General features: G+C 42.0%; 2 protein-coding genes across 2 annotated transcripts in view; both read left to right on the top strand.

Moving 5' to 3' along the window:
• LOC106584683 (unconventional myosin-IXAb) overlaps window positions 1-8874 on the top strand; it is a 307526-nt gene extending 298652 nt beyond the window's left edge. The window contains exons 40-41 of the mRNA XM_082968258.1: window positions 5145-5287; window positions 6921-8874. Of these exons, the coding sequence (XP_082824384.1) occupies window positions 5145-5287; window positions 6921-7285 (508 nt within the window). The 3' untranslated portion in view covers window positions 7286-8874. The remainder of the gene's footprint in view (window positions 1-5144; window positions 5288-6920) is intronic.
• Window positions 8875-21341: 12467 nt separating this feature from the next.
• LOC106591310 (protein PML) lies at window positions 21342-25890 on the top strand. The gene is made up of 3 exons (XM_014182522.3): window positions 21342-21743; window positions 21925-21985; window positions 25018-25890. The coding sequence occupies exons 1-3, from the start codon at window positions 21729-21731 to the stop codon at window positions 25596-25598; spliced, it is 657 nt and encodes a 218-aa protein (XP_014037997.1). The 5' UTR covers window positions 21342-21728; the 3' UTR covers window positions 25599-25890.
• The last annotated feature ends 1101 nt before the right edge of the window (window positions 25891-26991 follow it).

Raw genomic sequence — 26991 nt, 5'->3', positions numbered from 1 at the left:
ACTGACACTGACCAAAAAACGATACCGTCTTCCAGCTAATGGTGAAACTCGAGTCGCACCGCATTACTTCTGCCTCATGAACAAATTCATGTTGTTACTCCTATGAACAGAGGAAGTGAAATATTACTCAATATTGAAAAAGACCCAAGCCGCTAATAATAACGACGCAAGCCTATCGATGCACTTTCCTACTCATTCATTACAGCTGCACTGCTGGTTGCAGAGCGAGTGGAGAAGCTCATTTTATGACTTATAAAAGTGTTGAAAATAAAGTGTTGACAGTGCTGAGTAAGAACTTAAACATGAACTCACTCATAAAAACAGCAGCTCTGCTGTATTCGTTGACAGTCTCTCTCTAGTCATGGAACACAAGGATTTATTGTTGGGTTTTTTACAGAAATGTTTGGCGATCGACCGGTTGGTGACCACTGCAGTAATGTATATTGTCTTGGGAACAACTTTGTTGATAACAAGAGAAAGAGCCTAGTTCTGCTCAGTGAGTTATTCTGTAGACAGGGTAATATATAATAACATTAATATACGTCATTTAGCAGATGGTAATATATATGTCATTTAGCAGATGGTAATATATATGTCATTTAGCAGATGGTAATATATATGTTATTTAGCAGATGGTAATATATATGTCATTTAGCAGATGGTAATATATATGTCATTTAGCAGATGGTAATATATATGTCATTTAGCAGATGGTAATATATATGTCATTTAGCAGATGGTAATATATATGTCATTTAGCAGATGGTAATATATATGTCATTTAGCAGATGGTAATATATATGTCATTTAGCAGATGGTAATATATATGTCATTTAGCAGATGGTAATATATATGTCATTTAGCAGATGGTAATATATATGCCATTTAGCAGATGGTAATATATATGTCATTTAGCAGATGGTAATATATATGTCATTTTACAGATGGTAATATATATGTTATTTAGCAGATGGTAATATATATGTCATTTAGCAGATGGTACTATATATGCCATTTAGCAGATGGTAATATATATGTCATTTAACAGATGGTAATATATATATGCCATTTAGCAGATGATAATATATATGTCATTTTACAGATGGTAATATATACGTCATTTAGCAGATGGTAATATATATGTCATTTTACAGATGGTAATATATATGTCATTTAGCAGATGGTAATATATATACGTCATTTAGCAGATGGTAATATATATGGAATTTAGCAGATGGTAATATATATACGTCATTTAGCAGATGGTAATATATGTCATTTAGCAGATGGTAATATATATGCCATTTTGCAGATGGTAATATATATGTCATTTAGCAGATGGTAATATATACGTCATTTAGCAGATGGGAATATATATGCCATTTAGCAGATGGGAATATATATGTCATTTAGCAGATGGTAATATATATGTCATTTAGCAGATGGTAATATATATGTCATTTAGCAGATGGTAATATATATGTCATTTAGCAGATGGTAATATATATGTCATTTAGCAGATGGTAATATATATGTCATTTAGCAGATGGTAATATATATGTCATTTAGCAGATGGTAATATATATGCCATTTAGCAGATGGTAATATATATGTCATTTAGCAGATGGTAATATATATGTCATTTTACAGATGGTAATATTCGCCCCATTTAGCAGGTGGTAATATATATGCCATTTAGCAGATGGTAATACAGTGCCTTGCAAAAGTATTCATCCCCTAGACGTTTTTCCTATTTTGTTGCATTTCAACCTGTAATTTAAATGGATTTGTATTTGGATTTCATCTAATGGACATACACAAAATAGTCCAAATTGGTGAAGTGAAATGAAAAAAATTACTTGTTTAAAAAAATGTTTAAAAAAATGTATAGATACGGAAAAGTTGTCCATGCATGCAGTGGGGGAAAAAAGTATTTGATCCCCTGCTGATTTTGTACGTTTGCCCACTTACAAAGAAATTATCAGTCTATAATTTTAATAGTAGGTTTATTTGAACAGTGAGAGACAGAATAACAACAAAAAAATCCTGAAAAACGCATGTCAGAAATGTTATAAAATGATTTGCATTTTAATGAGGGAAATAAGTATTTGACCCCTCTGCAAAACATGACTTAGTACTTGGTGGCAAAACTCTTGTTGGCAATCACAGAGGTCAGACGTTTCTTGTAGTTGGCCACCAGGTTTGCGCACATCTCAGGAGGGATTTTGTCCCACTCCTCTTTGCAGATCTTCTCCAAGTCATTAAGGTTTCGAGGCTGACGTTTGGCAACTCGAACCTTCAGCTCCCTCCACAGATTTTCTATGGGATTAAGGTCTGAAGACTGGCTAGGCCACTCCAGGACCTTAATGTGTTTCTTCTTGAGCCACTCCTTTGTTGCCTTGGCCGTGTGTTTTGAGTCATTGTCATGCTGGAATACCCATCCACGACCCATTTTCAATGCCCTGGCTGAGGGAAGGAGGTTCTCACCAAAGATTTGACGGTACATGGCCTCGTCCATCGTCCCTTTGATGCGGTGAAGTTGTCCTGTCCCCTTAGCAGAAAAACACCCCCAAAGCATAATGTTTCCACCTCCATGTTTGACGGTGGAGATGGTGTTCTTGGGGTCATAGGCAGCATTCCTCCTCCTCCAAACACGGCGAGTTGAGTTGATGTCAAAGAGCTCCATTTTGGTCTCATTTGACCACAACACTTTCACCAGTTGTCCTCTGAGTCATTCAGATGTTCATTGGCAAACTTCAGACGGGCATGTATATGTATTCTTGAGCAGGGGGACCTTGCGGGCGCTGCAGGATTTCAGTCCTTCACGGCGTAGTGTGCTACCAATTGTTTTCTTGGTGACTATGGTCCCAGCTGCCTTGAGATCATTGACAAGATCCTCCCGTGTAGTTCTGGGCTGATTCCTCACCATTCTCATGATCATTGCGACTACACAAGGTGAGATCTTGCATGGAGCCCCAGGCCGAGGGATATTGAGAGTTCTTTCGTGTTTCTTCCATTTGCGAATAATCGCACCAAATGTTGTCACCTTCTCACCAAGCTGCTTGGCGATGGTCTTGTAGCCCATTCCAGCCTTGTGTAGGTCTACAATCTTGTCCCTGACATCCTTGGAGAGCTCTTTGGTCTTGGCCATGGTGGAGAGTTTGGAATCTGATTGATTGATTGCTTCTGTGGACAGGTGTCTTTTTTACAGGTAACAAGCTGTGGTTAGGACCACTCCCTTTAAGAGTGTGCTCCTAATCTCAGCTCGTTACCTGTATAAAAGACACCTGGGAGACAGAAATCTTTCTGATTGAGAGGGGGTCAAATACTTATTTCCCTCATTAAAATGCAAATCAATTTATAACATTTCTGACATGCGTTTTTCTGGATATTTTTGTTGTTATTCTGTCTCTCACTGTTCAAATAAACCTACCATTAAAATTATAGACTGATCCTTTCTTTGTCAGTGAGCAAACGTACAAAATCAGCAGGGGATCAAATACTTTTATCCCCCACTGTATGTATTCACCCCCTTTGCTATAAAGCCCCTAAATAAGATCTGGTGCAACCAATTACCTTTAGAAGTCACATCATTATTTAAATAAAGTCCACCTGTGTGCAATCTAAGTGTCACATGATCTGTCACATGATCTCAGTATATATACACCTGTTCTGAAAGGCCCCAGAGTCTGCAACACCACTAAGCAAAGGGCACCACCAAGCAAGCGGCACCATGAAGACCAAGGAGCTCTCCAAACAGGTCAGGGACAAAGTTGTGGAGAAGTACAGATCAGGGTTGGGTTATAAAAAATATCAGAAACTTTGAACATCCCACGGAGCACCATTTAAATCCATTATTAAAACATGGAAAGAATATGGCACCACAACAAACCTGCCAAGAGAGGGCCGCCCACCAAAACTCACGGACCGGGCAAGGAGGGCATTAATCAGAGAGGCAACAAAGAGACCAAAGATAACCCTGAAGGAGCTGCAAAGCTCCACAGCGGAGATTGGAGTATCTGTCCATAGGACCACTTTAAGCCGTACACTCCACAGAGCTGGGCTTTACGGAAGAGTTTCCAGAAAAAAGCCATTGCTTAAATAAAAAAATAAGCAAACATGTTTGATGTTCGCCAAAAGGCATGTGGGAGACTCCCCAAACATATGGAAGAAGGTACTCTGGTCAGACTAAAATTGAGCTTTTTGGCCATCAAGGAAAATGCTATGTCTGGCGAAAACCCAGCACCTCATATCACCCCAAGAACACCATCCAAGAACACCATATCACCCCAAGAACACCATATCACCCCAAGAACACCATATCACCCCAAGAACACCAATAACAATTTCACCCCCACAGGAAATCTTCACTGGCAGTTATTGAAAGAACCATTTACTATATAACCATTGATTCTTGAAGAATATAACTTATAAATGCCTCAAATGTTTCAACTGTATTACACAGTGAAGCACGGTGGTGGCAGCATCATGCTGTGGGGATGTTTTTCATCGGCAGGGACTGGGAAACTGGTCAGAATTGAAGGAATGATGGGTGGTGCTAAATACAGCGAAGTTCTTGAGGGAAACCTGTTTGTCTTCCAGAGATTTAAGCTGGGATGGAGGTTCACCTTCCAGCAGGACAATGACCCTAAGCATACTGCTAAAGCAACACTTGAGTGGTTTAAGGGGAAACATTTAAATGTCTTGGAATGGCCTAGTCAAAGCCCAGACCTCAATCCAATTGAGAATCTGTGGTATGACTTAAAGATTGCTGTACACCAGCAGAACCCATCCAACTTGAAGGAGCTGGAGCAGTTTTGCCTTGAAGAATGGGCAAAAATCCCAGTGGCTAGATGTGCCAAGCTTATAGAGACATACCCCGAGAGACTTTCAGCTTTAATTGCTGCATAAAGTGGCTCTACAAAGTATTGACTTTGGGGGATGAATAATTATGCACGCTCAAGTTTTTCGTTTTTTTGTGTTAATTCTTTTCACAAGAAAAAATATTTTGCATCTTCAAAGTGGTAGGCATGATGTGTAAATCAAATGCAGATGGTTTTATCCAAAGCGTCTTACAGTCATGTGTCCATACATTCTACATATGTGTGTGTGTCCATACATTCTACATATGTGTGTGTGTGTAGGGAGGAGTTAACGTATGAGATGTTGATCTTGGAGCCGCGGGCGTCTGATGATGAGACTCTGGAGTCGGAAGCCTCGATAGGAACAGCAGACAGCTCTGAGAAACTCAACATGGACCCTGAAGGAGCCGCCTCCAACCCCTCTGGTGAGACGTGTGTGTGTGTGTGTGTGTGTGTGTGTGTGTGTGTGTGTGTGTGTGTGTGTGTGTGTGTGTGTGTGTGTGTGTGTGTGTGTGTGTGTGTGTGTGTGTGTGTGTGTGTGTGTGTGTGTGTGTGTGGGTAAACACTTTTCTCTACCATGCAGGGAAGTAAAAGTGGATACTTTCTACAACTGAATGCATTCAACTGAAATGTGTCCTGCAGAATGACAGATTTTTTACCTTGTCGATTCGGGATTCGAACCAGCAACTGTTCGGTTACTGACCCAACACTCCTACCCGCCAGGCTACCTGCCACCCATGTACACTCTCTACAAAAGTATGTGGACACCTCTTCAAATGAGTGAATTAGGCTATTTCAGTCACACCTGTTGCTGACAGATGTATAAAATCTAGCACACCGCCATGCAATCTCCATAGACAAACATTGGCAGTAGATTGGCCTTACTGAAGAGCTCAGTGACTTTCTCAGTACCGTCATAGGATGCCACCTTTCCAACAAGTCAGTTCATCAAATTTCTGCCCTGCTAGAGCTGCCCCGGTCAACTGTAAGTGCTTTTATTCTGAAGTGGTAACATCTAGGAGCAACAACGGCTCAGCCGTGAAGTGGTAGGCCAGACAAGCTCACAGAACGGGACCGCCGAGTGCTGAAGCACGTAGTGCGTAAAAACTCTGTCCTCGGTTGTAACACTCACTACCGAGTTCCAAACTGCCTCTGGAAGCAACGTCAGCAGAAAAACTGTTCGTTGGGAGCTTCATGAAATGGGTTTCCATGGCCGAGCAGCCGCACACAAGCCTAAGATCACCATGCGCAATGCCAAGCGTCGGCTGGAGTGGTGTAAAGCTCACCACCATTGGACTCTGGAGCAGTGGAAACACGTTCTCTGGAGTGAGTCACGCTTCACCATCTGGCAGTCAAACGGACAAATCTGGGTTTGGCAGATGTCAGGAGAACGCTACCTGCCCCAACTGTAAAGTTTGGTGGAGGAAGAATAATGGTCAGTTAATTTTTTTCATGGTTCCGGCAAGGCCCTTTAGTTCCAGTGAAGGGAAATCGTAACACTACAACATACAATGGCATTCTAAACGATTCTATGCTTCTAACTTTGTGGCAACAGTTTGGGGAAAGCCCTTTTCTGTTTTAGCTTTGGGATGAATTGGAACGAGCCAGGCCTAATCGCCCAACATCAGTGCCCGACCTCACTAATGCTCTTGTTGCTAAATGGAAGAAAGTCACCGCAGGAATGTTCCAACATCTAGTGGAAAGCCTTCCCAGAAGAGTGGAGAAGAGTGTATAGCAGCAAAGGGTGTGCCAACTCCATATTAATGCCCATGATTTTGGAATGAGATGTTGGACAAGCAGGTGTCCACATACTTTTAGTCATGAAGTGTATGTAACATGTATGTATGTATGTATGTATGTATGTATGTATGTATGTATGTATGTATGTATGTATGTATGTATGTATGTATGTATGTATGTATGTATGTATGTATGTATGTATGTATGTATGTATGTATGTATGTATGTATGTAACAAAAAAAGCTATTTTGTCCTTGGGAGGGGGGTGGGGTGGATGGGTTAAACAAAATATTTTAAAAACCCTAACCCTTTCAACAGGCACCTATCACTCCCGGAAGTCTGAAGCCAAGAGCCGCCGCTGCCTCCGGAGACAACCCAACTCGGTCGACTCCACCGCCTCCTCCTCGCTCTCCTCCTCCTCCATTATACCTCAATCCCCCAACTACCGCTTCCGCTCCTCCTCCTCCGGCCCCCTACTCTCCTCCTGCTCCTTGGGCCTAGGAGCCCCCTTAGTAGAGTCCGAGAGGGACCCGAGTGGCACTGTGGGGGTGAAGAGTTGCCACCGGCTCAGGCTGAGTAGAAGCTCGCCGCTCGAGGCCCCTGAGGGCCACAGGAGGGAGTCAGACTTCAGCTCACTGCCCCAACAGCTGGTTCTGTATGGCAGTAACGAGTTTATGGTATGAGGGAGAGTTGCGGTGGAGACAAGACATCCGAACCGCCTTCCATACCAATAGTGTGTATGGGGGGAAGGAGGGAGGGAGGGAAACAGGGCTCGAATGGGTCATGTGGGCATCCATCTCTCACTGCTGTCCTTCCCTAGCTCTGCCCATCTCTATCCTCCTTCTCTGTGCCAGGAGGAACGCCACCCTTCCCATGATGCAGTTGGGCGCCGTCCTCTCGGCGGGAGAAGTGAAAGGTGATGGAGAAACAAAAAGAGAGATGGAATGATGAATGGATGAAAGAAGTACTGAGATGGAGGACTGGCAGGAGGCTGTAAAGAAATAAAACAGTGACTAAACGCCAGATAGCAAGTGAGTGAGGAAAGTATGAGGGTGGCCGCCTTGACTCACCTGACCTTTGACCTCCAAGCCCCTTGACCCCTGCTGGAGCCTCGGGGGGCACTGGGGGGCTGGAGATAAGAAAAGAGAGAAGCAAGTAGACAGCGCCTTCTTTTGAACGCAGGTCTATGGTGGCTTGAGCCAGAGTCACTGACTGAGAGGACTATCGGCCATTTTGATACGAGCCACTCGGCTACTCTCTGGCCATTTTGATACAAGCCACTCAGCTACTCTCTGGCCATTTTGATACAAGCCACTCAGCTACTCTCTGGCTATTTTGATACAAGCCACTCAGCTACTCTCTGGCTATTTTGATACAAGCCACTCAGCTACTCTCTGGCCATTTTGATACAAGCCATTCAGCTACTTTCGCGTCCGTTTTCACGTTTACACAATACAACCTGTCCATGAGGCCGCATGCTCCTTCATTACACTTGTTTCCTATGCCAATTAAAGAGACTATGGCGATGATGTGTTATAAATATGTATTATGTGATCTAATTATTATGTTATTAAAAATATATAAATGGAAGGAACTCCAGTGTTCAATGTTTATAATAACCGTCTCTTATCTGGAATCTTTTGCAAAAGGAAGTGTATGAGATTCAGGTTATGGTTTTGTTTGTTATTTGTTTGTTTGTGTTTTGTTGATTTTTAACACTGCAAAATGTTTTAAAGCGGTTTCTGTTGCATACCCTAATGAACTCGACCCAATGTTCAGTTAGTGCCACTTCTTCTCTTGTGAAAAAATACAATTCAACAGCAAGAGGCTGATGTCAGTCCATTCAGAACACGTAAGTTACAACCATCACGCCACTGTTGCCGTTGTGGTTGATACGGCGACTCTGGTTTTCAATGTTTATCAGATATAATGTATTGTAATGCCTTTTCCATCATTGGTCTGTGTTCCCCCACAATCCTACGTTGATGTTACATTGATCCTACATTTATTCTGAAACATTGGTGTTAAGAGTAACCAAATCAAGGCTCGATTTGTTTTTTTTGGGGGGTGTAAAACAAATTGTGCATTACTATTGTTGTGTTATAGTTACCGTTGACGCTATTGTCATCTTAGAATAAATCCTATCTGTACCAAGAGGTGGTGTGTGTGCGTGTGCGTGTGTGTGTGTGTGTGTGTGTGTGTGTGTGTGTGTGTGTGTGTGTGTGTGTGTGTGTGTGTGTGTGTGTGTGTGTGTGTGTGTGTGTGGTGTGTGTGTGTGTGTGTGTGTGTGTGTTTGGTTCTCACACACACACACACAGTCCTCTGACATGTACAGTTCATTTGGAAAGTATTCAGACCCCTTGACTTTTTCCACGTTTTGTTACGTTACAGCCTTATTCTAAAATGGATTTTAAAAAATCCTCAGCGATCTACACACAGTACCTAAATGACAAAACAGGTTGAGAAATGTTTGCTAATTTATAAAAATAAAAAATAACAGAAATACCATATTTCCATAAGTATTCAGACCCTTTGCTATGAGACTCGAAATTGAGCTCAAGTGCATCCTGATTCCATAGGTCATCAATGAGATGTTTATACAACTTGATTGGAGTCCACCTGTGGTAAATTCAATTGATTGGACATGATTTGGAAAGGCACACACCAGTTGGCAGTGTATGTCAGAGCAAAAACTAAGCCATGAGGTCAAAGGAATTGTCTGTAGAGCCCCGAGACAGGATTGTTTTGAGGCACAGATCTGGGGAAGGGTACCTAAACATTTCTGCAGCTTTGAGGGTCACCAAGAACACAGTGGCCTCCATCATTCTTAAATGGATGAAGTTTGGAACCAAGACTCTTCCTAGAGCTTGTCGCCCGGCCAAACTGCGCAATTGGGGTAGAAGGGCTTTGGTCAGGGAGGTGACCAAGAACCTGATGGTCTCTCTGACAGTGATCTAGAGTTCCTCTGTGGAAATGGGAGAACCTTCCAGAATGACAACCATCTCTGCAGCACTCCACTAATCAGACCTTTATGGTAGTGGCCAAACGAAAGCCACTCCTCAGTAAAAGGCACATCTCCCGTTTGAATTTTGCCAAAAGACACCTAAAGGACTCTCAGACCATTAGAAACAAGATTCTCTGGTCTGATGAAACCAAGATTGAACTCTTTGGCCTGAATGCCAAGCGTCACATCTGGAGGAAACCTGGCACCATCCCTACTGTGAAGTATGGTGGTGGCAGCATCATGCTGTGGGGATGTTTTTCAGCGGCAGGGACTGGGAGACTAGTCAGGATCGAGGGAAAGATGAACGGAGAAAAGCGCAGAGAGATCCTTGATGAAAACCTGCTCCAGAGCACTCAGGACCTCAGACTGGGGCGAAGGTTCACCTTCCAACAGGACAACATCCCTAAGCACACAGCCAAGACAACGCAGGAGTAGCTTCGGGACAAGTCTCTGAATGTCCTTTAGTGGCCCAGCTAGAGCCTGGACTTGAACCCAATCGAACATCTCTAAAGAGACCTGAAAATACCTGTGCAGCGACGCTCCCCATCCAACCTGACAGAGCTTAAGAGGATCTGCAGAGAAGAATGGAGAAACTCTCCAAATACAGGTGTGTCAAGCTTGTAGTGTCCTACCCAAGAAGACTTGAGGCTGTAATCGCTGCCAAAGGTGCTTCAACAAAGTAATGAGTAAAGGGTCTGAATATTTAAATGTGATATTTTCGTTGTTTATTCTGTATACATTTGCAAAATGTTCTTAAAACATGTTTTTGCTTTGTCATTATGAGGTATTGTATGTAGATTAATGAAGGGAAAAAACGATTTAATCAATTTTAGAATAAGGCTGTAACGTAACAAAATGTCGAAAAAGTCAAGGGGTCTGAATACTTTCCGAATGCACTGTATGTGTCCCATACATCCTTTGTGCCAGCCAAATCCTTCACCTCTGACTCTTCCTTCCTAGGTGTTTACATTGGTTCAAATATGAATGAACCTTTCCATACATTTACTCTTGAGCTCAATGTGTATTTAAACACCTCATAAAAAAGGCCATCAGTTTCAACCATCTTGTGTGATTAAACAGACAGACGACTATCTCTGGTACTCTGAAAAATACTTCTATATCTCTGTCACTCTCTATAACGTGCAATATCCTGTGTGTCTTATAGAGAGTCTGTCTGTCTGTCTGTCTGTCTCTTCTCACCAGTGATTAACCTGGGGTTAAATTAGTCTTCTAATATCTTGCCGTTACTGTACTGTACTTGCCATCCCATGCTTTACAACAAGCACGTATTTGAAACAACACAATCACGGTCTTGTCATGGGCAAGGGGTAGGACTTGATTGCAGAATAGTCATCATAATGAATAGGGAATGTGGTTTGCCTATGTGTTTGTCACAAGCTTGCCTCTTCTTAAACTGTAACATCCGGATTTCCCACTCTGTCCGAAACGGGTAGACAGGACTTGCTGCTTGTGGTCTACTATTAGGGTGGAGCGACGGAAATTCCAAATCATAGTGGTGTTTTAGGGAGCGGGAACCTCAACCAGTCACAACCAGTCACAACTAGTCACAACCAAACCGGAGTCATATGCATTAGGCATCAAACTGAAGAAAACATCCTGAAACAGACAGGGACTATCGGAATTGACTACCAACTGCTTGTTTTCGTTTCTATGTTGCAAAGCATTTTGCTATGGTGTGCCCTAATGAATACCACCCTGGTTGTCAGAAACAGCACTCGGAAGTTCAGTTTGAGACAGGTGTACTGTGGGTTTTTGAGCAGTGTGGGAGAAAAATAACTATTTCTACTGGTCAACAACAACAACAAGCTAAACTAAGATGGTATTTGTACACCCTATAAGGCTAACTTTGGCCAATGGTGTCCTGCTAAAGTGAATGTACCTATCACTGGAAGGCAGTTCTCTGCTTTTTTGTTGTTGTTGTCTTCTTGTGTTCTTTTTATATACCGTATGTATGTTGTATTTATGATCATGCTTGAGTGTACATTGTGTAAATGCCTGTTATAAAAATGATATATTATCCTGTGTATGACTCCTTATATAATATTAATCATGTTCAGTTTTTTTTACAGGCAAAAAAAAAGACTTGAGCAATTGTCTCTTTTTTGTGGAGGAGTTATTGTAACATTTATTCTTCATTTTCAAGATACAAAAACAGTACCAGTCAAAAGTTTGGACACACCTACTCATTCAAGGGTTTTTCTTAATTTTTTACTATTTTCTACATTGTATAATAATAGTGAAGACATCAAAACTATGAAATAACACATATGGAATCATCTAGTAATCAAAAATGTGTTCAAATCAATATATATTTACATTTTGAGATTCTTCAAAATATCCACCCTTTGCCTTGATGACAGCTTTGCACACGCTTGGCATTCTCTCAACCAGCTTCACCTGGAATGCTTTTCCAACAGTCTTGAAGAAGTTCCCACATATGCTGAGCACTTGTTGGCTGCTTTTCCTTCACTCTGCGGGCCAATTCATCCCAAATGATCTCAATTGGGTTGAGGTCGGGTGATTGTGGAGGCCAGGTCATCTGATGCAGCACTCAATCCACTCTCCTTGGACAAATAGCCCTTACACAGCCTGGAGGTCTGTTTTGGGTCATTGTCCTGTTGAAAAACAAATGATAGTCCCACTAAGCGCAAACCAGATGGGATGGCTTATCTTTGCAGAATGCTGTGGTAGCCATGCTGGTTAAGTGTGCCTTGAATTTTAAATAAATCACTGACAGTGTCACCAGCAAAGTACCATCACATCTCTTCCTCCATGCTTCATGTCGGGAACTACACATGCAGAGATCATCCGTTCACCTACTCTGCATCTCACAAAGACATGGCGATTGGAACCAAAAATTGCAAATTTGGACTCATCAGACCAAAGAACAGATTTCCACCGGTCTAATGTCCATTGCTCGTGTTTCTTGGCCCAAGCAAGTCTCTTCCTATTGGTGTCCTTTAGTAGTGGTTTCTTTGCAGCAATTTTACCATGAAGGCCTGACTCACGCAGTCTCCTCTGAACAGTTGATGTTGAGATGTGTCTGTTACTTGAACTCTGTGAAGCATTTATTTGGGCTGCAATCTGAGGTGCAGTTAACTCTAATAACCGTATCCTCTGCAGCAGAGGTAACTCTGGGTCTTCCTTTCCTGTGGCGGTCCTCACGAGAGCCAGTTTCATCAGAGCGCTTGATGGTTTTTGCAACTGCTCTTGAAGAAATGTTAAAAGTTCTAGAAATGTTCCCGATTGACTGACCTTCATGTCTTAAAGTAATGATGGACTGTCGTTTCTCTTTGCTTAATTGAGCTGTTCTTGCCATAATATGGACTTGGTCTTTTACCAAATAGGACTATATTTAGTATACCACCCCTACCTTGTCACAATACAACTGATTGGCTCAAAAGCATTAAGAAATAAAGAAATTCCACAAATTAACTTTTAACAAGGCACACCTGTTAATTGAAATGCATTCCAGGTGACTACCTCATGAAGCTGGTTGAGAGAATACCAAGAGTGTACAATGCTGTCATCAAGGAAAAGGGTGGCTACTTTGAAGAATCTCAAATATATTTTGATTTGTTTAACACTTTTTTGGTTACTACATGATTCCATATGTGTTATTTCATAGTTTTGATGTCTTCACTATTATTCTACAATGTATAAAATAGTCAAAATAAAGAAAAACCCTTGAATGAGTAGGTTTGTCCAAAACTTTGACTGGTACTGTATATGTCTATGATTGTTAAAACAAAAATCAATAGGCTTATTAAAGAAAGCCAAACTGTTGGCCTGCAAAATTATTTAGTTACATTTTCCAAGTCACTCAATTATTAAAATCGCATTAATATGGTTGAATATATCGGACAAGTATTATGATTCGTTGTCACATGAAAGTCTATAATTTGGATATAGACTACTGTGCTTTCTTTGTATGGTAAAAACATCCATCACGAGCAGTGGCGATTTTAGCTTGTAAATCTTGGTGGGGCAAACTCCCCAAAAAATGCTTAGATGCATACCAGCAAAGACACTACAAAACAACACATTAATTGCACTATAATGGCGACAAGCGGTGCCCACAAACTGTTAGGGCCTACATAAAGCTGTCCCAACAGCAGAGCTTTCTTTTCAGCACCATGGAGTGAATCCTTACCACGGCTAACAGCTGAGCCTTGTCTGGCAGCAAAACAATTCATTCAGCCTTGTTTACTGCCTTTAAAGAAAAACATAGCTGATATGGCTGACTTGCTTAAACAAATGTGGTTTCTAATGACAATTGAGATGTACAAACTATGGCATAAGGGAACAATGAGTGGATAAGAGGCATTCCGTAACTTCGATTAAGACAATGAGCGAGCGACGACGGACGTAGTCAGTAAAACTGTGTTCAGCACTTTTGAAATGTACAGCGACAGAATGCAGAACATTGTAAGGCGTGGTTGTTTGCTGACGAGGAATCAAGTGCAGGAAAACAGCGATTCAGGGTAATGGCTTTAATAGGCACACTGACCAAACAACAAGCCAACCCAAACAGCGCACAACAAACCAAAGTGCCCCAAACACAAGGGACAAAACACAGCTTGCGCAAACATACGCACCAATGAAAAATGTGTAACCACGCACAGCATACAATTAAGATAATCCCGCACAAAGACCAGGCGGGCCTACTGGCTAATAAAGCCCGCTAATCAGCCCAACTAAGAACAGGTGCACCTAATAACGAAAAGGGGGAAAACAAAAAGAGAATCAGTGGCAGCTAGTAGGCCGGTGAAAACGACCGCCGAGCGCCACCCGAGCAGGAGGGGGAGCCACCTTCAGTAGGAGTCCTGACAAACATGGGCTGCTCTTACAGTATTTCCCCTGTACACCAAGTCAGAACCATAGAATAAATAAAGGGGGCATATAAGCAGACAATGACACCTCTTACAATATTAGATGATGACATTTCTTAAAAAACTGTTTATAGGCTCCATGTGTAGCACCACAGAGTCAGAACAGTAACATTAAGTGAAATTAAGAGGTGAAAATAGACTAAATTATTAGGGTCAGGCACATGGGCCACTAACAGCTTACTACACAACATACACTTAGTATTACTTTCTTAGCTACAGTATACATATCTCCCTGGCATATTACATAATTTATGCAGCAGCATACAATACATTTGTGGACTCACCTTGTGATGTGCTCGCTTAAACATCAAATCAAATTGTATTTGTCACATGCGCCGAATACAACAGGTGTAGGTAGACCTTACAGTGAAATGCTTACATACAAGCCCTTAACCAACAATGCAGTTTTGAGAAAATTCCTTAAAAAAACTAAGAGATAAGAATAACTAATAATTGAAGAGCAGCAGTAAATAACAATAGCGGGGCTATATACAGGGGGTACCGGTACAGAGTCAATGTGTGAGGGCTCCAGTGTCGAAGGTTATTGATGTAATATGTACATGTAGGTGGGGTTATTAAAGTGACAATGCATTGATAATAACAGAGAGTAGCAGCGGGGGGGGGGGGGGGGGGCAATGCAAATAGTCTGGGTAACCATTTGATTAGCTGTTCAGGAGTCTTATGGCTTGGGGGTAGAAGCTGTTTAGAAGCCTCTTGGACCTAGACTTGGCGCTCCGGTACAGCTTGCTGTGCGGTACTGTAGCAGAGAGAACAGTCTATGACTAGGGTGGCTGGAGTCTTTGTCAATTTTTAGGGCCTTTCTCTGACACTGCCTGGTATAGAGGTCCAGGATGGCAGGAAGCTTGGCCCCGGTGATGTACTGGGCCGTACGCACTACCCTCTGTAGTGACTTGCGGTCGGAGGCTGAGCAGTTGACGTACCAGGCAATGATGCAACCTGTCAGGATGCTCTCGATGGTGCAGCTGTAGAACCTTTTGATGATCTGAGGACCCATGGCAAATCTTTTCAGTCTCCTGAGGGGGAATAGGTTTTGTCGTGCCCTCTTCATGACTGTCTTGGTGTGCTTGGACCATGTTAGTTTGTTGGTGATGTGGACGCTAAGGTACTTGAAGCTCTCAATCTGCTCCACTACAGCCCCGTCAATGAGAATGGGGCCGTGCTCAGTCCTCCTTTTCCTCTAGTCCACAATCATCTTTGTCTTGATCACGTTGAGGGAGACGTTGTTGTCCTTGCACCACACGGTCAGGTCTCTGACCTCCTCCCTATAGGCTGTCTTATCGTTGTCGGTGTTGTGTCATCAGCAAACTTATGCTGGTGTTGGAGTCGTGAATTGCCGTGCAGTCATGAGTGAACAGGGAGTACAGGAGGGGACTGAGTACGCACCCCTGAGGGGCTCCGTGTTGAGGATCAGCGTGACGGATGTGTTGTTACCTACCCTTACCACCTGGGGGCGGCCCATCAGGAAGTCCAGGATCCAGTTGCAGAGGGAGGTGTTTAGACCCAGGGTCCTTAGCTTAGTGATGAGCTTTGAGGGCACTATGGTGTTGTACACTGAGCTGTATTCAATTAATTGCATTCTCACATAGGTGTTCCTTTTTGTCTAGGTGTGAAAGGGCAGTGTGGAGTGCAATAGAGATTGCATCATCTGTGGATCTGTTGGTGCGGTATGCAAATAGGAGTGGGTCTAGAGTTTCTGGGATAATGGTGTTGATGTGAGCCATGACCAGCCTTTCAAAGCATTTCATGGCTACAGACCAGGGGCGGAAATCCCGGGGGGGACGGGGGGGACACGACCCCCCCATCCTGGGAAAAATATGATTTGTCCCCCCCAATATATCACTGAAACATAACTATGTAATTTAAATAATATTAATAATACGCAATGAAAGCAATTGTGCTGATTATAGACACTTAATAGCGCGTTTTTAAGTTTCAAAAGATTGCGACCCCCCCACCCTTTGCCTCACAATGGTTTGATCCACTGCCAGTTCCTTAGTTGGCAAGGTAACAGAGGGGTCGTATCTGTCTGAAAGGCACTCAATGAACGTAACTGACGTGAGGTTAATCTAGTCAATCGCGCACACACACTAGGTGAATATGCAGAGCTAGCGCGCAAATATTAACTATTAAGCTAGCTAGTACCTATTCCATTTATGTGGCGTCGTCAAAGATGGAATCTTTGCTATCGTCAATTTATTCCAAGATGAGCATGCAGATGATCTAAGTTAGTGCTTCAAAGTCCCTGTGATAAGGTTAGTGATAAACTGAAGTCCAAACTGAAGCCAGAACTGACACTCTCTCTCTACCATTGTCTTAAATATATTTAATGGTCTCGTTGCAAAAGCTAAATTGTCGCAAGGGAACTTTTATTTATTTATTTTATTTCACCTTTATTTAACCCGGGTAGCAAAGATTATAGCAAACACCACTGAAACTGAATTGGTGCTCGCTAGCTTTGCAAATTCAGCTATTGTTGGAAGCCAGCCAATATGAAACAAACTATTAAAATTACAAAAGGTTGCAGCATATGTTGTGTAAATGGTGAACTCATACAGCTGTCAACTCTTGTCATTTTAATCCGTTTCACATTTGCTAGCTACCTTTTAGATCGAAGCCCAAATAGAATGATAGAAGATGATAGAAGCCCATCTCCTACTGTAAATAACCTACACACTGTGTGTGTGTGTAGCCAGCCAGCCAGCCAGCCAGGTAGAAAAATGGCAGAAAAATAAAAGACGGACATCAGAGTATTTTTCAATACACCAAAACGCATAGTAAGAACCCTAGTAGCCTAATATCTCAAAGACTAGTTGATAAAATGTTCATAAGAAAGAAATGAAATTCTAATGGAAATGTTTCACAATGATGTCATTAGGCAGAGCAGGCAACAGATGGCACACAGACAGCAGAGTTGGGGACAGATATGCAGGGACAGACTGGCAGAGACAGGGAGTCTCAGGTAAGTTTGTTGAGTCTTTGTTTGGCAACATTATGAAAGGTTCTCAATTTTTTTGACTTGTAAAATAGGAACATAATTGGAAAATGCCATGGATACCCCCACTCTCAACTTAAACTGGTGACTGAACTAAGATTTGTTAAAGGCAATGGTATTGCTGTTGTGATTAGTTGTGTAGTTTTGGGTACCGGTAGTTAGGAGTACGGCAAACACCTTATTTCTTTGGTTCCTCAATATACATTTACCATATTACAATGTAGGCTATGTGTTACAGCACTACTTTTGGTGTCCCCCTCAGGAATTGCTCTTGAGAAAATTTCATGTAATTGTCCCCTCCAAAGTTGATATCAGATTTTCGCCCCTGCTACAGACGTGAGTGCTACGGGTCGGTAGTCATTTAGGCAGGTTACCTTAGTGTTCTTGGGCACAGGGACTGTGGTGGTCTGCTTAAAACATGTTGGTATTACAGACTCGGACAGGGAGAGGTTGAAAACGCCATTGAAGACATTTGCCAGTTGGTCAGCGCATGCTCGCAGTACACGTCCTGGTAATCCGTCTGGCCCGGCGGCCTTGTGAATGTTGACCTGTTTAATATTCTTACTATCATCGGCTGCGGAGAGCGTGATCACACACTCTTCTGGAACAGCTGGTGCTCTCATGCATGTTTCATTGTTACTTGCATCAAAGCGAGCTTAGAAATTAGTTTAGCTCGTCTGGTAGGCTCGTGTCACTGGGCAGCTCTCGGCTGTGATTCCCCTTGTATTCTGTAATGGTTTGCAAGCCCTTCCACATCTGACAAGCTTCAGAGCCGGTGTAGTAAGATTCGATCCTAGTAATGTATTGATGCTTTGCCTGTTTGATGGTTCGTCGGAGGGCATAGCAGGGATTTCTTATAAGCTTCCGGGTTAGAGTCCCGCTCCTTGAAAGCGGCAGCTCTAGCCTTTAGCTCAGTGCGGATGCTGCCTGTAATCCATGGCTTCTGGTTGGGGTATGTACGTACGGTCACTGTGGGGACAGACGTCATCCATGCACTTATTGATGAAGCCAGTGACTGATGTGGTGTACTCCTCAATGCCATCGGAGGAATCCCGGAACATATTCCAGTCTGTGCTAGCAAAACAGTCCTGTAGTTTAGCATCTGCTTCATCTGACCACTTTTTTATAGACTGAGTCACTGGTGCTTCCTGCCTTAATTTTTGCTTGTAAGCAGGAATCAGGAGGATAGAATTATGGTCAGATTTGCCAAATGGAGGGCATGGGAGCGCTTTGTACACATCTCTGTGTGTGGAGTAAAGGTGGTCTAGAATTTTTTTCCCTCTGGTTGCATGTTTAACATGTTTAAGTTTCCTGCATTAAAGTCCCCGGCCACTAGGAGCGCCACCTCTGGATGAGAGTTTTCCTGTTTGCTTATGGCAGTATACTGCTCACTGAGTGCGGTTTTTGTGCCAGCATCGGTCTGTGGTGGTATGTAGACAGCTACGAAAAATACAGATGAAAACTCTCTTGGTAGATAGTGTGGTCTACAGCTTATCATGAGATACATGAGATACTCTACCTCAGGCGAGCAAAACCTTGAGACTTCCTTAGATATCGTGCACCAGCTGTTGTTTACCTACATGCAAACACTCCATTGAATAGTAGGCAACTGGTTGCTTTGCACTGCTTGCAGTTAGTGACTGATTCCTTCCAAACGACTCATTGTGGAATTTGCGATTTCCAACTTGTATAATCTTTATGTCCAATGGTCAAAGAGCACCGATACCTTTTATCTATAATTTATTTTCATATGACAAGGATTAAAAAGGATTTACCAGTAGATTTTACATTTACATTTACGTCATTTAGCAGACGCTCTTATCCAGAGCGACTTACAAATTGGTGCATTCACCTTATGATATCCAGTGGAACAACCACTTTACAATAGTACATCTATATCTTTTTTTTGGGGGGGGGGGTTAGAAGGATTACTTTATCCTATCCCAGGTATTCCTTGAAGAGGTGGGGTTTCAGATGTATACGGAAGGTGGTGATTGACTCCGAGGGAGCTTGTTCCACCATTGGGGTGCCAGAGCAGCGAACCGTTTTGACTGGGCTGAGCGGGAACTGTGCTTCCGCAGAGGTAGGGGGCCAGCAGGCCAGAGGTGGATGAACGCAGTGCCCTTGTTTGGGAGTAGGGCCTGATCAGAGCCTGAAGGTACGGAGGTGCCGTTCCCCTCACAGCTCCGTAAGCAAGCACCATGGTCTTGTAGCAGATGCGAGCTTCAACTGGAAGCCAGTGGAGTGTGCGGAGGAGCGGGGTGACGTGAGAGAACTTGGGAAGGTTGAACACCAGACGGGCTGCGGCGTTCTGGATGAGTTGTACATATAACGTGATTGGATGTCATTTTATCTGTGGCCAATGACCTTGAGCCTTCTTGGCTCAAAAAAACATGGAGGCACTATCTGAACTTCCCACAGGTGTTTTTTTTGCTAGTGGTGTGCCCTAGTGAACACGACCCTGCATTTTTACCTTGGAAGTTCCCCTTGTAATATAACTCGATGGGTGTTGTCCAAACACTTAAAAGACACACCCTATCCCCTCAGCCCTCAAATTAAGTGGATACTTCTGATGATGTGCCATGACGTCTGACGAGTATACACTTACAGGGCAACGGGTGAGGGAGGAAGGAATGATTTTTAAATGGACCACCCTTGGCCGGAAATTCGTCACTCGCTTATCCCACGATGATTGTATTTTCAGCCGACGGTAGCTTGCGGGTGATTTATATGCACTACAGTCAATTATGAGTGCATTTCTACTTATATTAATTATATAATTATGAATATACATCTACTGTATGACAGCTAGCAAATGAATTAGCTAACTAGCGTTAGCCTGCCTAGCTGGATCTTCTGAAGAAAGAAAATGTTTTCCAAAAGATAACCAAACAAAAACATATTTACTTTTTATGTAGTAGCAACATTTCTAACTTATTTGCATTCGTTTTTACTTCCACTTATATGTTGACTTCTCCATTGATGTTGTTTTTAAGTTTTCGCTGACTTTTCTTAGCGGATGTACAATCGAATACAGTTATGTGGAGTTTCAGGCCCCAGAGTGAACATAATTGTACACTCTCAAAGCCGACTAAAAACGAGGGCTGAGGGGCTGCAAACTTCCCTTGCTTTGCTAATTATTTGGGCCACCCACCAAGATGGCAATGGGCATTTCCCCAAGGGCATAAAGCGAGGGTAAGTGGACGAGGTTGTGTCTTTTAAATGTTTGGACCACAAACTATGGCAGGACACAAGGGCTGCAATTCTAGATGTCTACCCTTACTGAGGACCTAAATTCGTGATGACATAGTGTCCCCATGAGTGACAGAACACTGAGCCAATCACAGCGCAATGCTCCTATTTATTTCTGGCTCCCCCAACAGAAATCACTGATCTAGGCTGAAACACCTGCATGTTGGAGCTGCCTTCCTCAAGAAAACCAAAGAGAGACCATGTGTGTATGCGGCTTTATTAATTCAATGATATATTTTACATTGTTTGTTTGTGTAACAGTGTAGGTTCCGTCCCTCTCTTCGCCCCAACCCGGGCTCGAACCAGGGACCCTTGCACACATGAACAACTGACACCCACGAAGCATCGTTACCCATCGCGCCACAAAAGCCGCGGCCCTTGCGATGCAAGGGGGAAACCCTACTTCAAGTCTCACTAACTAGCCATTTCACATCGGTTACATTTGCAAAATGTGACAAGTATTAATGCCAAAATAACAAGCAAAACAGGCAACCCACCCCCAAAAAATACAAAAACGGCCCAGAATGACGGGTCTGATCAAGAGTCACTCCAGCCGAAAGAATGAAACCAGGCGAACGGTGTGTGGAATATTCTACATTTGTTCGTTGTGTTGACGAAATCCTTCTGAAAATAGTCATCTGACTACGGTTGTTATTCTTCACTTCCCTCTAGCCCTTTTCTATACCAATGTCACGATGATTCAGTAACGAAACACATTTCTTTTAAATTGTTTAATGTTGAGTAAGCAATGCCTGAAACGAAAGTAACTTTATATAAGTATCGATTCGCTCTTACCACCGGCCCATCCCTTGTGGCCCATCCCTTATGGGCCACCTGAATAAACTATTATTTACGAGTCACTATAATATAAAAGGGTACTTCATTTGACGGCAGACAGGATGATTTGAGAGACTATTTAGGATTTTGACAGCTTCGACGTCGTTATGCAGTCCTCTTTGGTAAGATCATATTCCATTGCTCAGTTGTTGATTTTATATCATTGACAAACGATTGTTTAAAAAACGGTTTCGGAGAGTATTGCTATTATTTTAAACACAAAGTCAAGTCATTCATTCATAATGAAGATATCATACATTGATTAATGGTACTGATTTGACTAACTGTACTTTGCTTATCCAGGGTATGGGAGCAGTGTCTGGTGATACCATAGTATTCTTTGATTTGGAGACTACCGGATTAGGTATTGTACAAAATATATACCCTTGTTTTTAATATTGTTAGGTTGATAGAGTGCTTTACTGTTTTATGTTAAAAGCCGCTATAATAAAAATTGATGTAGTAGACTTACAGTAGTCTGAGGGTAATAACCAGTGGTGGGAAAAGTACCCAATTGTCATACTTGAGTAAAAGTAAAGATACTTTAATAATCCACGATTAAAATTAAAGTCGCTCAGTAAAATACTACTTGAGTAAAAGTCTTTAAAGTATTTGGGTTTTAAATACAGTATACTTAAGTATCAAAGGTAAATGTAATTGCTAAATGTATAGTTAAGTATCAAAAGTAAAAGTAGAATTAATAAAAAATTCCTTCAGCAAACCAGACGGTACAATTTCCGTGATTTAATATTTTTTTTTTTTTAAGGATCGCCAGGGACACACTCCAACACTCAGACATAATTTACAAATAAAGCATTTGTGTTTAGTGAGTCGGTCAGATCAGAGGCAGTAGAGATGACAAGGGATGTTTTCTAGATAAGTGTGTGAATTGGACCATTTTTCAGTCCTGCTGAGTACTTTTGGGTGTCAGGGAAATTGTATGGAGTAAAAAGTACATTATTTTATTTAGGAATGTAGTGGAGTAAAAGTTGTAAAAAATATATAAATAGTAAAGTAAAGTGCAGATAGCCTAAAAGACAACTTAGTACTTTAAAGTGTTTTTAATTTAAGTACTTTAAACCACTGGTAATAACTGCTTTGTTGTTGTTGCATTTCCCCTTTTAGTAGTAGACTATACACACAAAGTATTGTAAATGTTAGAGCTAAGAAACCCTGTATACATTACAATTCAGGAACTTTCTTTGGACTACTTTTAAAGCATATTTGTGACAAAGATGTGCGTGGATGTTAATAATAGAGTGACAATTTGATCCCTGCTTTCTCTATTAACGAAAGTGATGTGTGAAAACGAGTTCCTGATGTTGTGCAATATCTACTGGCTCACCTGATGGTCCAGGATAGCTATGTTCTCATATTTATCATCAATAAACCATATTATTTATGAGCCATTCACAATAGCAAAAATCAACGTAGCCTTAACAAGCCATTGGAAATAGAGCAACACGACACATGAGCCTGTGCTGGTATTATGATAAGGTATTATTATGAACTGCACACTATGGGCCCGATTTAGATTTAGAAAATGTACGCCTTTCCTATGCACTTCTCAGTAGCTCGTATTCAGACTTAACTTATGTAGGTGCGTAACGGGGTTTCAGGCGTGGTTCCCTTGCGTTCGCTGAATAAATGTAATTCAACCACTGACAACCCTCCCACTTGCTGGCCATCAGATTTTCATGTGGAGTTTTTATTCAGTAGGGTTTATTTATCTAGAGCCATCCCTTTAACTTTGGTGTACCTTTAATTAGAATTTGTATCGACAGACTCATATACTATAATATATGGAATGGTTCCGAATATTAGGGATACATTTTTAATGATTTTTTTCATTTATTTTACCTTTATTTAGCTAGGCAAGTCATTTAAGAACACATTCTTATTTACAATGACGGCCTACCTCGGCCAAACCCGGACGATGCTGAGCCAATTGTGCGCCGCCCTATGGGACTCCCTATCACGGCTGGTTGTGATACAGCCTGGATTAAAGAAAGCCACGTAAAGACATGCATATTCTTCTTCTTGACAGCACCAATTGGTAGATTAAAAAAATACTCTGATCTTGTATTTAGGGTTCGGACAGTATTCATGAACAATACAAATAAATAAAAAATTGGAAAGTTTTTACGAACAAAATATAATGGTGAATCAAAAATAGTGTTTTGATTCATCCTGAAAGTTGCCATATTCAATTGTTCAACTCTTGAAATATTGGAAGGTGAGAAAAGTGTACAATAGGGGTTGAACAGTAGTCCTATAAATCTACCCAAATAATACTAATTCCTCCCTAACCATGGAACGGTGAGGATAACGGTCCTGTACAGTCGTCAGTTATAAATGTAAGGAAACGAACACTAAAGAGACAGTTATAAATGTACTGTGTGTATAGTGGCTAATATTTAGCATGATACAAATTGGAGAAAATAAATACTGTGAAAAGTCCAGACAATTATACTGAACCAAAGTATGAATGCAACATGTAAAGTGTTGCAAGGATCTGTACATAATTCCTGGAAGCTGAAAATGTCCCAGTTCTTCCATGACCTAATGAATGTATTTCAATGGATCGATTTCCTTATGAACTGTAAATCAGTAAAATCGTTGTTTATATTTTTGTTTCATAAACGTCACTGTGGAAAAGGTGATATGTTGATATGCTTCTGTTTGCTGCCATATGACTGGTTTCACATTTGTCTCCAGCGATCATAAGGCTATATTTACAATGCCCTTATCCAAACGGTTTAATCATTTACCTAGCTCTTATCAATAGTAAATTACAGTGCATGGATAATGGTGTTATTTCTATTGGGGGAAAAAAGGAAAGTAGATATTATTCCACTTGGAACAGACAGGTTGCTAGACTTTATTCATCGTGTGTAAAGGTGGTGGAAATATGAAGTAATGAAGTCAAGGTCAGAATACGGTGTATCTGTGGACATTCATTTGATCTCCACCCCAAACCAATAGCGGGTGAATAGCATCACCTCTTGCTTAAGTTCAAGGTCAGAAATAAGTGTAGGGGAAAAAAGTGCATTAAAAAGGGAATTATGTTCCATTTACCTGCAATTTACCTCAGGTCAAAATTCCACGTCTATTAGAATACAGGTGTTACATTAATCATAAATGTTTTTTTACACAGAACCAAAACGTCTTCTCCTACAGGGACAGCCGAGGCACACTTTATTGTTTTAGTTAGCACCTTTGTTCATATTTTACATGTGAATCCAGCCTTGTCACAATACTGGCAAGTATTAAACCTACTAACCAATAACCCTAACCCCTCCTAACCTTAACCCAACTGTGAATAGAGTTTAACAGGGCATAAGGGTAAACGGTACTGTCCTTTAAATGTGACGGAATCTCCATCTACCTCCATAGACACATCCATGTGTGACATCATCCAGCTGTCGGCCATCAGCGGGGAGAGGACATTCAACGTGTACGCTGTTCCTCGTTGCAACATGACTCACAAGGCCTCCAGCATCACAGGGTTCACCGTCAGGGACCCCCAGACCCTGCTCCTAAATGGTCGACAGGTGGACACCATCCCCCTCAGGGAGGCCCTCACCTCCTTCATCTCCTTCCTCCGCTCCTTCCACAAGCCCCTGCTGGCGGCCCACAATGCCCGGCGCTTCGACTGCCCCGTGCTAGCTAGAGCGCTTGTTGAGTTTGACCTTAAAGCTGAGTTCCAGTTAGCAGTTTCTGGTTGCTTGGACACGCTCCCGTTGGCGCGAGAGATTCTGAAGGGACGTGGACTCCAGAGTTTTCGGCAGGAAAACCTTGTTCGGATAGTGGTTGGCATCTCCTACGAGGCGCATAATGCCTTGGAGGATGTGCGGGCACTGCAGAGGCTCTATGGTGCCCTCAGACCCACGCTAGAGCAGGTCCTCAGGCAGAGCTTCACCCTGGACACCATGGCAGAGCCAGCACCCAAGCAGCCCCCTGCAGCCAAGGCCTAGGGGTCCTGTAAAACTTCAAACAGGAAGTGAAGATCACAGAGGGACCCAAAGGGGGCACCACAGGCCAGAGGGATGCAACTCTTATGATGGATAATGGTTGTAAATGAACCTAAATGGGCATGTAAAAAAATAAAAAAATAAAAAAACATTCACATGTTGTGGAGTTATAAATTACAGCCGCTCATTTAAATAATTGAAGGTTCTGACTTTGTGATGGATTGTAATGTGTTTGTGTAATTGTTTTAAATTCAATATGTTTTCAGAAAATAAAGCTGTAATTTTTTTTGTAACACTTCAACTTGTTAGGGGAATTCAACCAGAGATTGGTTAGAACAGTTACCTGCTACCCTCCCAGGGTAAGTGTTAGCCATAGCATTTACAAAGAGATATCTATGAAACATCTTAGAATAGGGAGTGCTGATTTTATGATCAGGTTTGCCTTTTTAAATCACAATGAATAATATTACATGGAGAGGGGACCTGATCCTAGATCAGCACCACTACTCTGAGATGCTCTCCTTTCCAAATTCTACTTTACCAATAAAGTTATGGGCTTGTTACATTTGTTGAGGAATAAAAGTACATTCAAAAGGTGCGTAGTGGGCTAGAAATTTACCTTTTTTTGAGGAAAGATTAGAACCTGTGAACTTCTGGGCCCTATCCCACTGCGTTCACTGTGACAGTAGGGGGAAGTGCACCACCCTTGTTATTTCACGTATTTAAAGAGACACTAACGTACTCATGCAGGACAGAAGCAACATCGCTGCTCCCAGTGTGGGAAGAGTTACACACCCTCTTGTGTCTTAAAGAGACACTAACATACTCTCACAGGAGAGAAGCCATATCACTGCTCCCAGTGTGGGAATAATTACACGCCCTCTGGTGTCTTAAAGAAACACCAGCTCACTCACTCAACGGAGAGAAGCCATATCGCTGCTCCCAGTGTGGGAAGAATTTCAGTGTCCAGCATAATTTTAAGAGTCACCAGCTCACTCACACAGGAGAGAAAATGTAAGTTTGATCTACTATTTATTAGGATCCCCAATAAGCTGCTGCCGAGACAGTGGCTACTCTTCTTGGGGTCTAAACAGGAAACACAAATAAAATACATAAATATATACATAGCACTACATTTACATTACAAGTGAGTCATTTAGCAGATGCTCCCATCCAGAGAGACTTGCAGCTAGTGCATTCATCTAAAGATAGCCAGGCGAGACAACCACATATCACAGTCGTATCCCAACCTTGTATCATATACATTATACAATGCAAAATACATAAAAATGTCTGTGTGTCTCTTCACAGTCCCTGTCATGCCGTATGGTGTTCTTTTATCTGGTTTTTATCTGGTTTTATTGCTAGCTTGAGTTACCTGGGGTGGCAGAGAGTT

The sequence above is a fragment of the Salmo salar genome, chromosome 23 (assembly GCF_965601325.2).
Source record: "Salmo salar chromosome 23, fSalSal1, whole genome shotgun sequence".
Taxonomy (NCBI): domain Eukaryota; kingdom Metazoa; phylum Chordata; class Actinopteri; order Salmoniformes; family Salmonidae; genus Salmo; species Salmo salar.
This window is presented reverse-complemented; position numbering and strand designations above follow the sequence as displayed.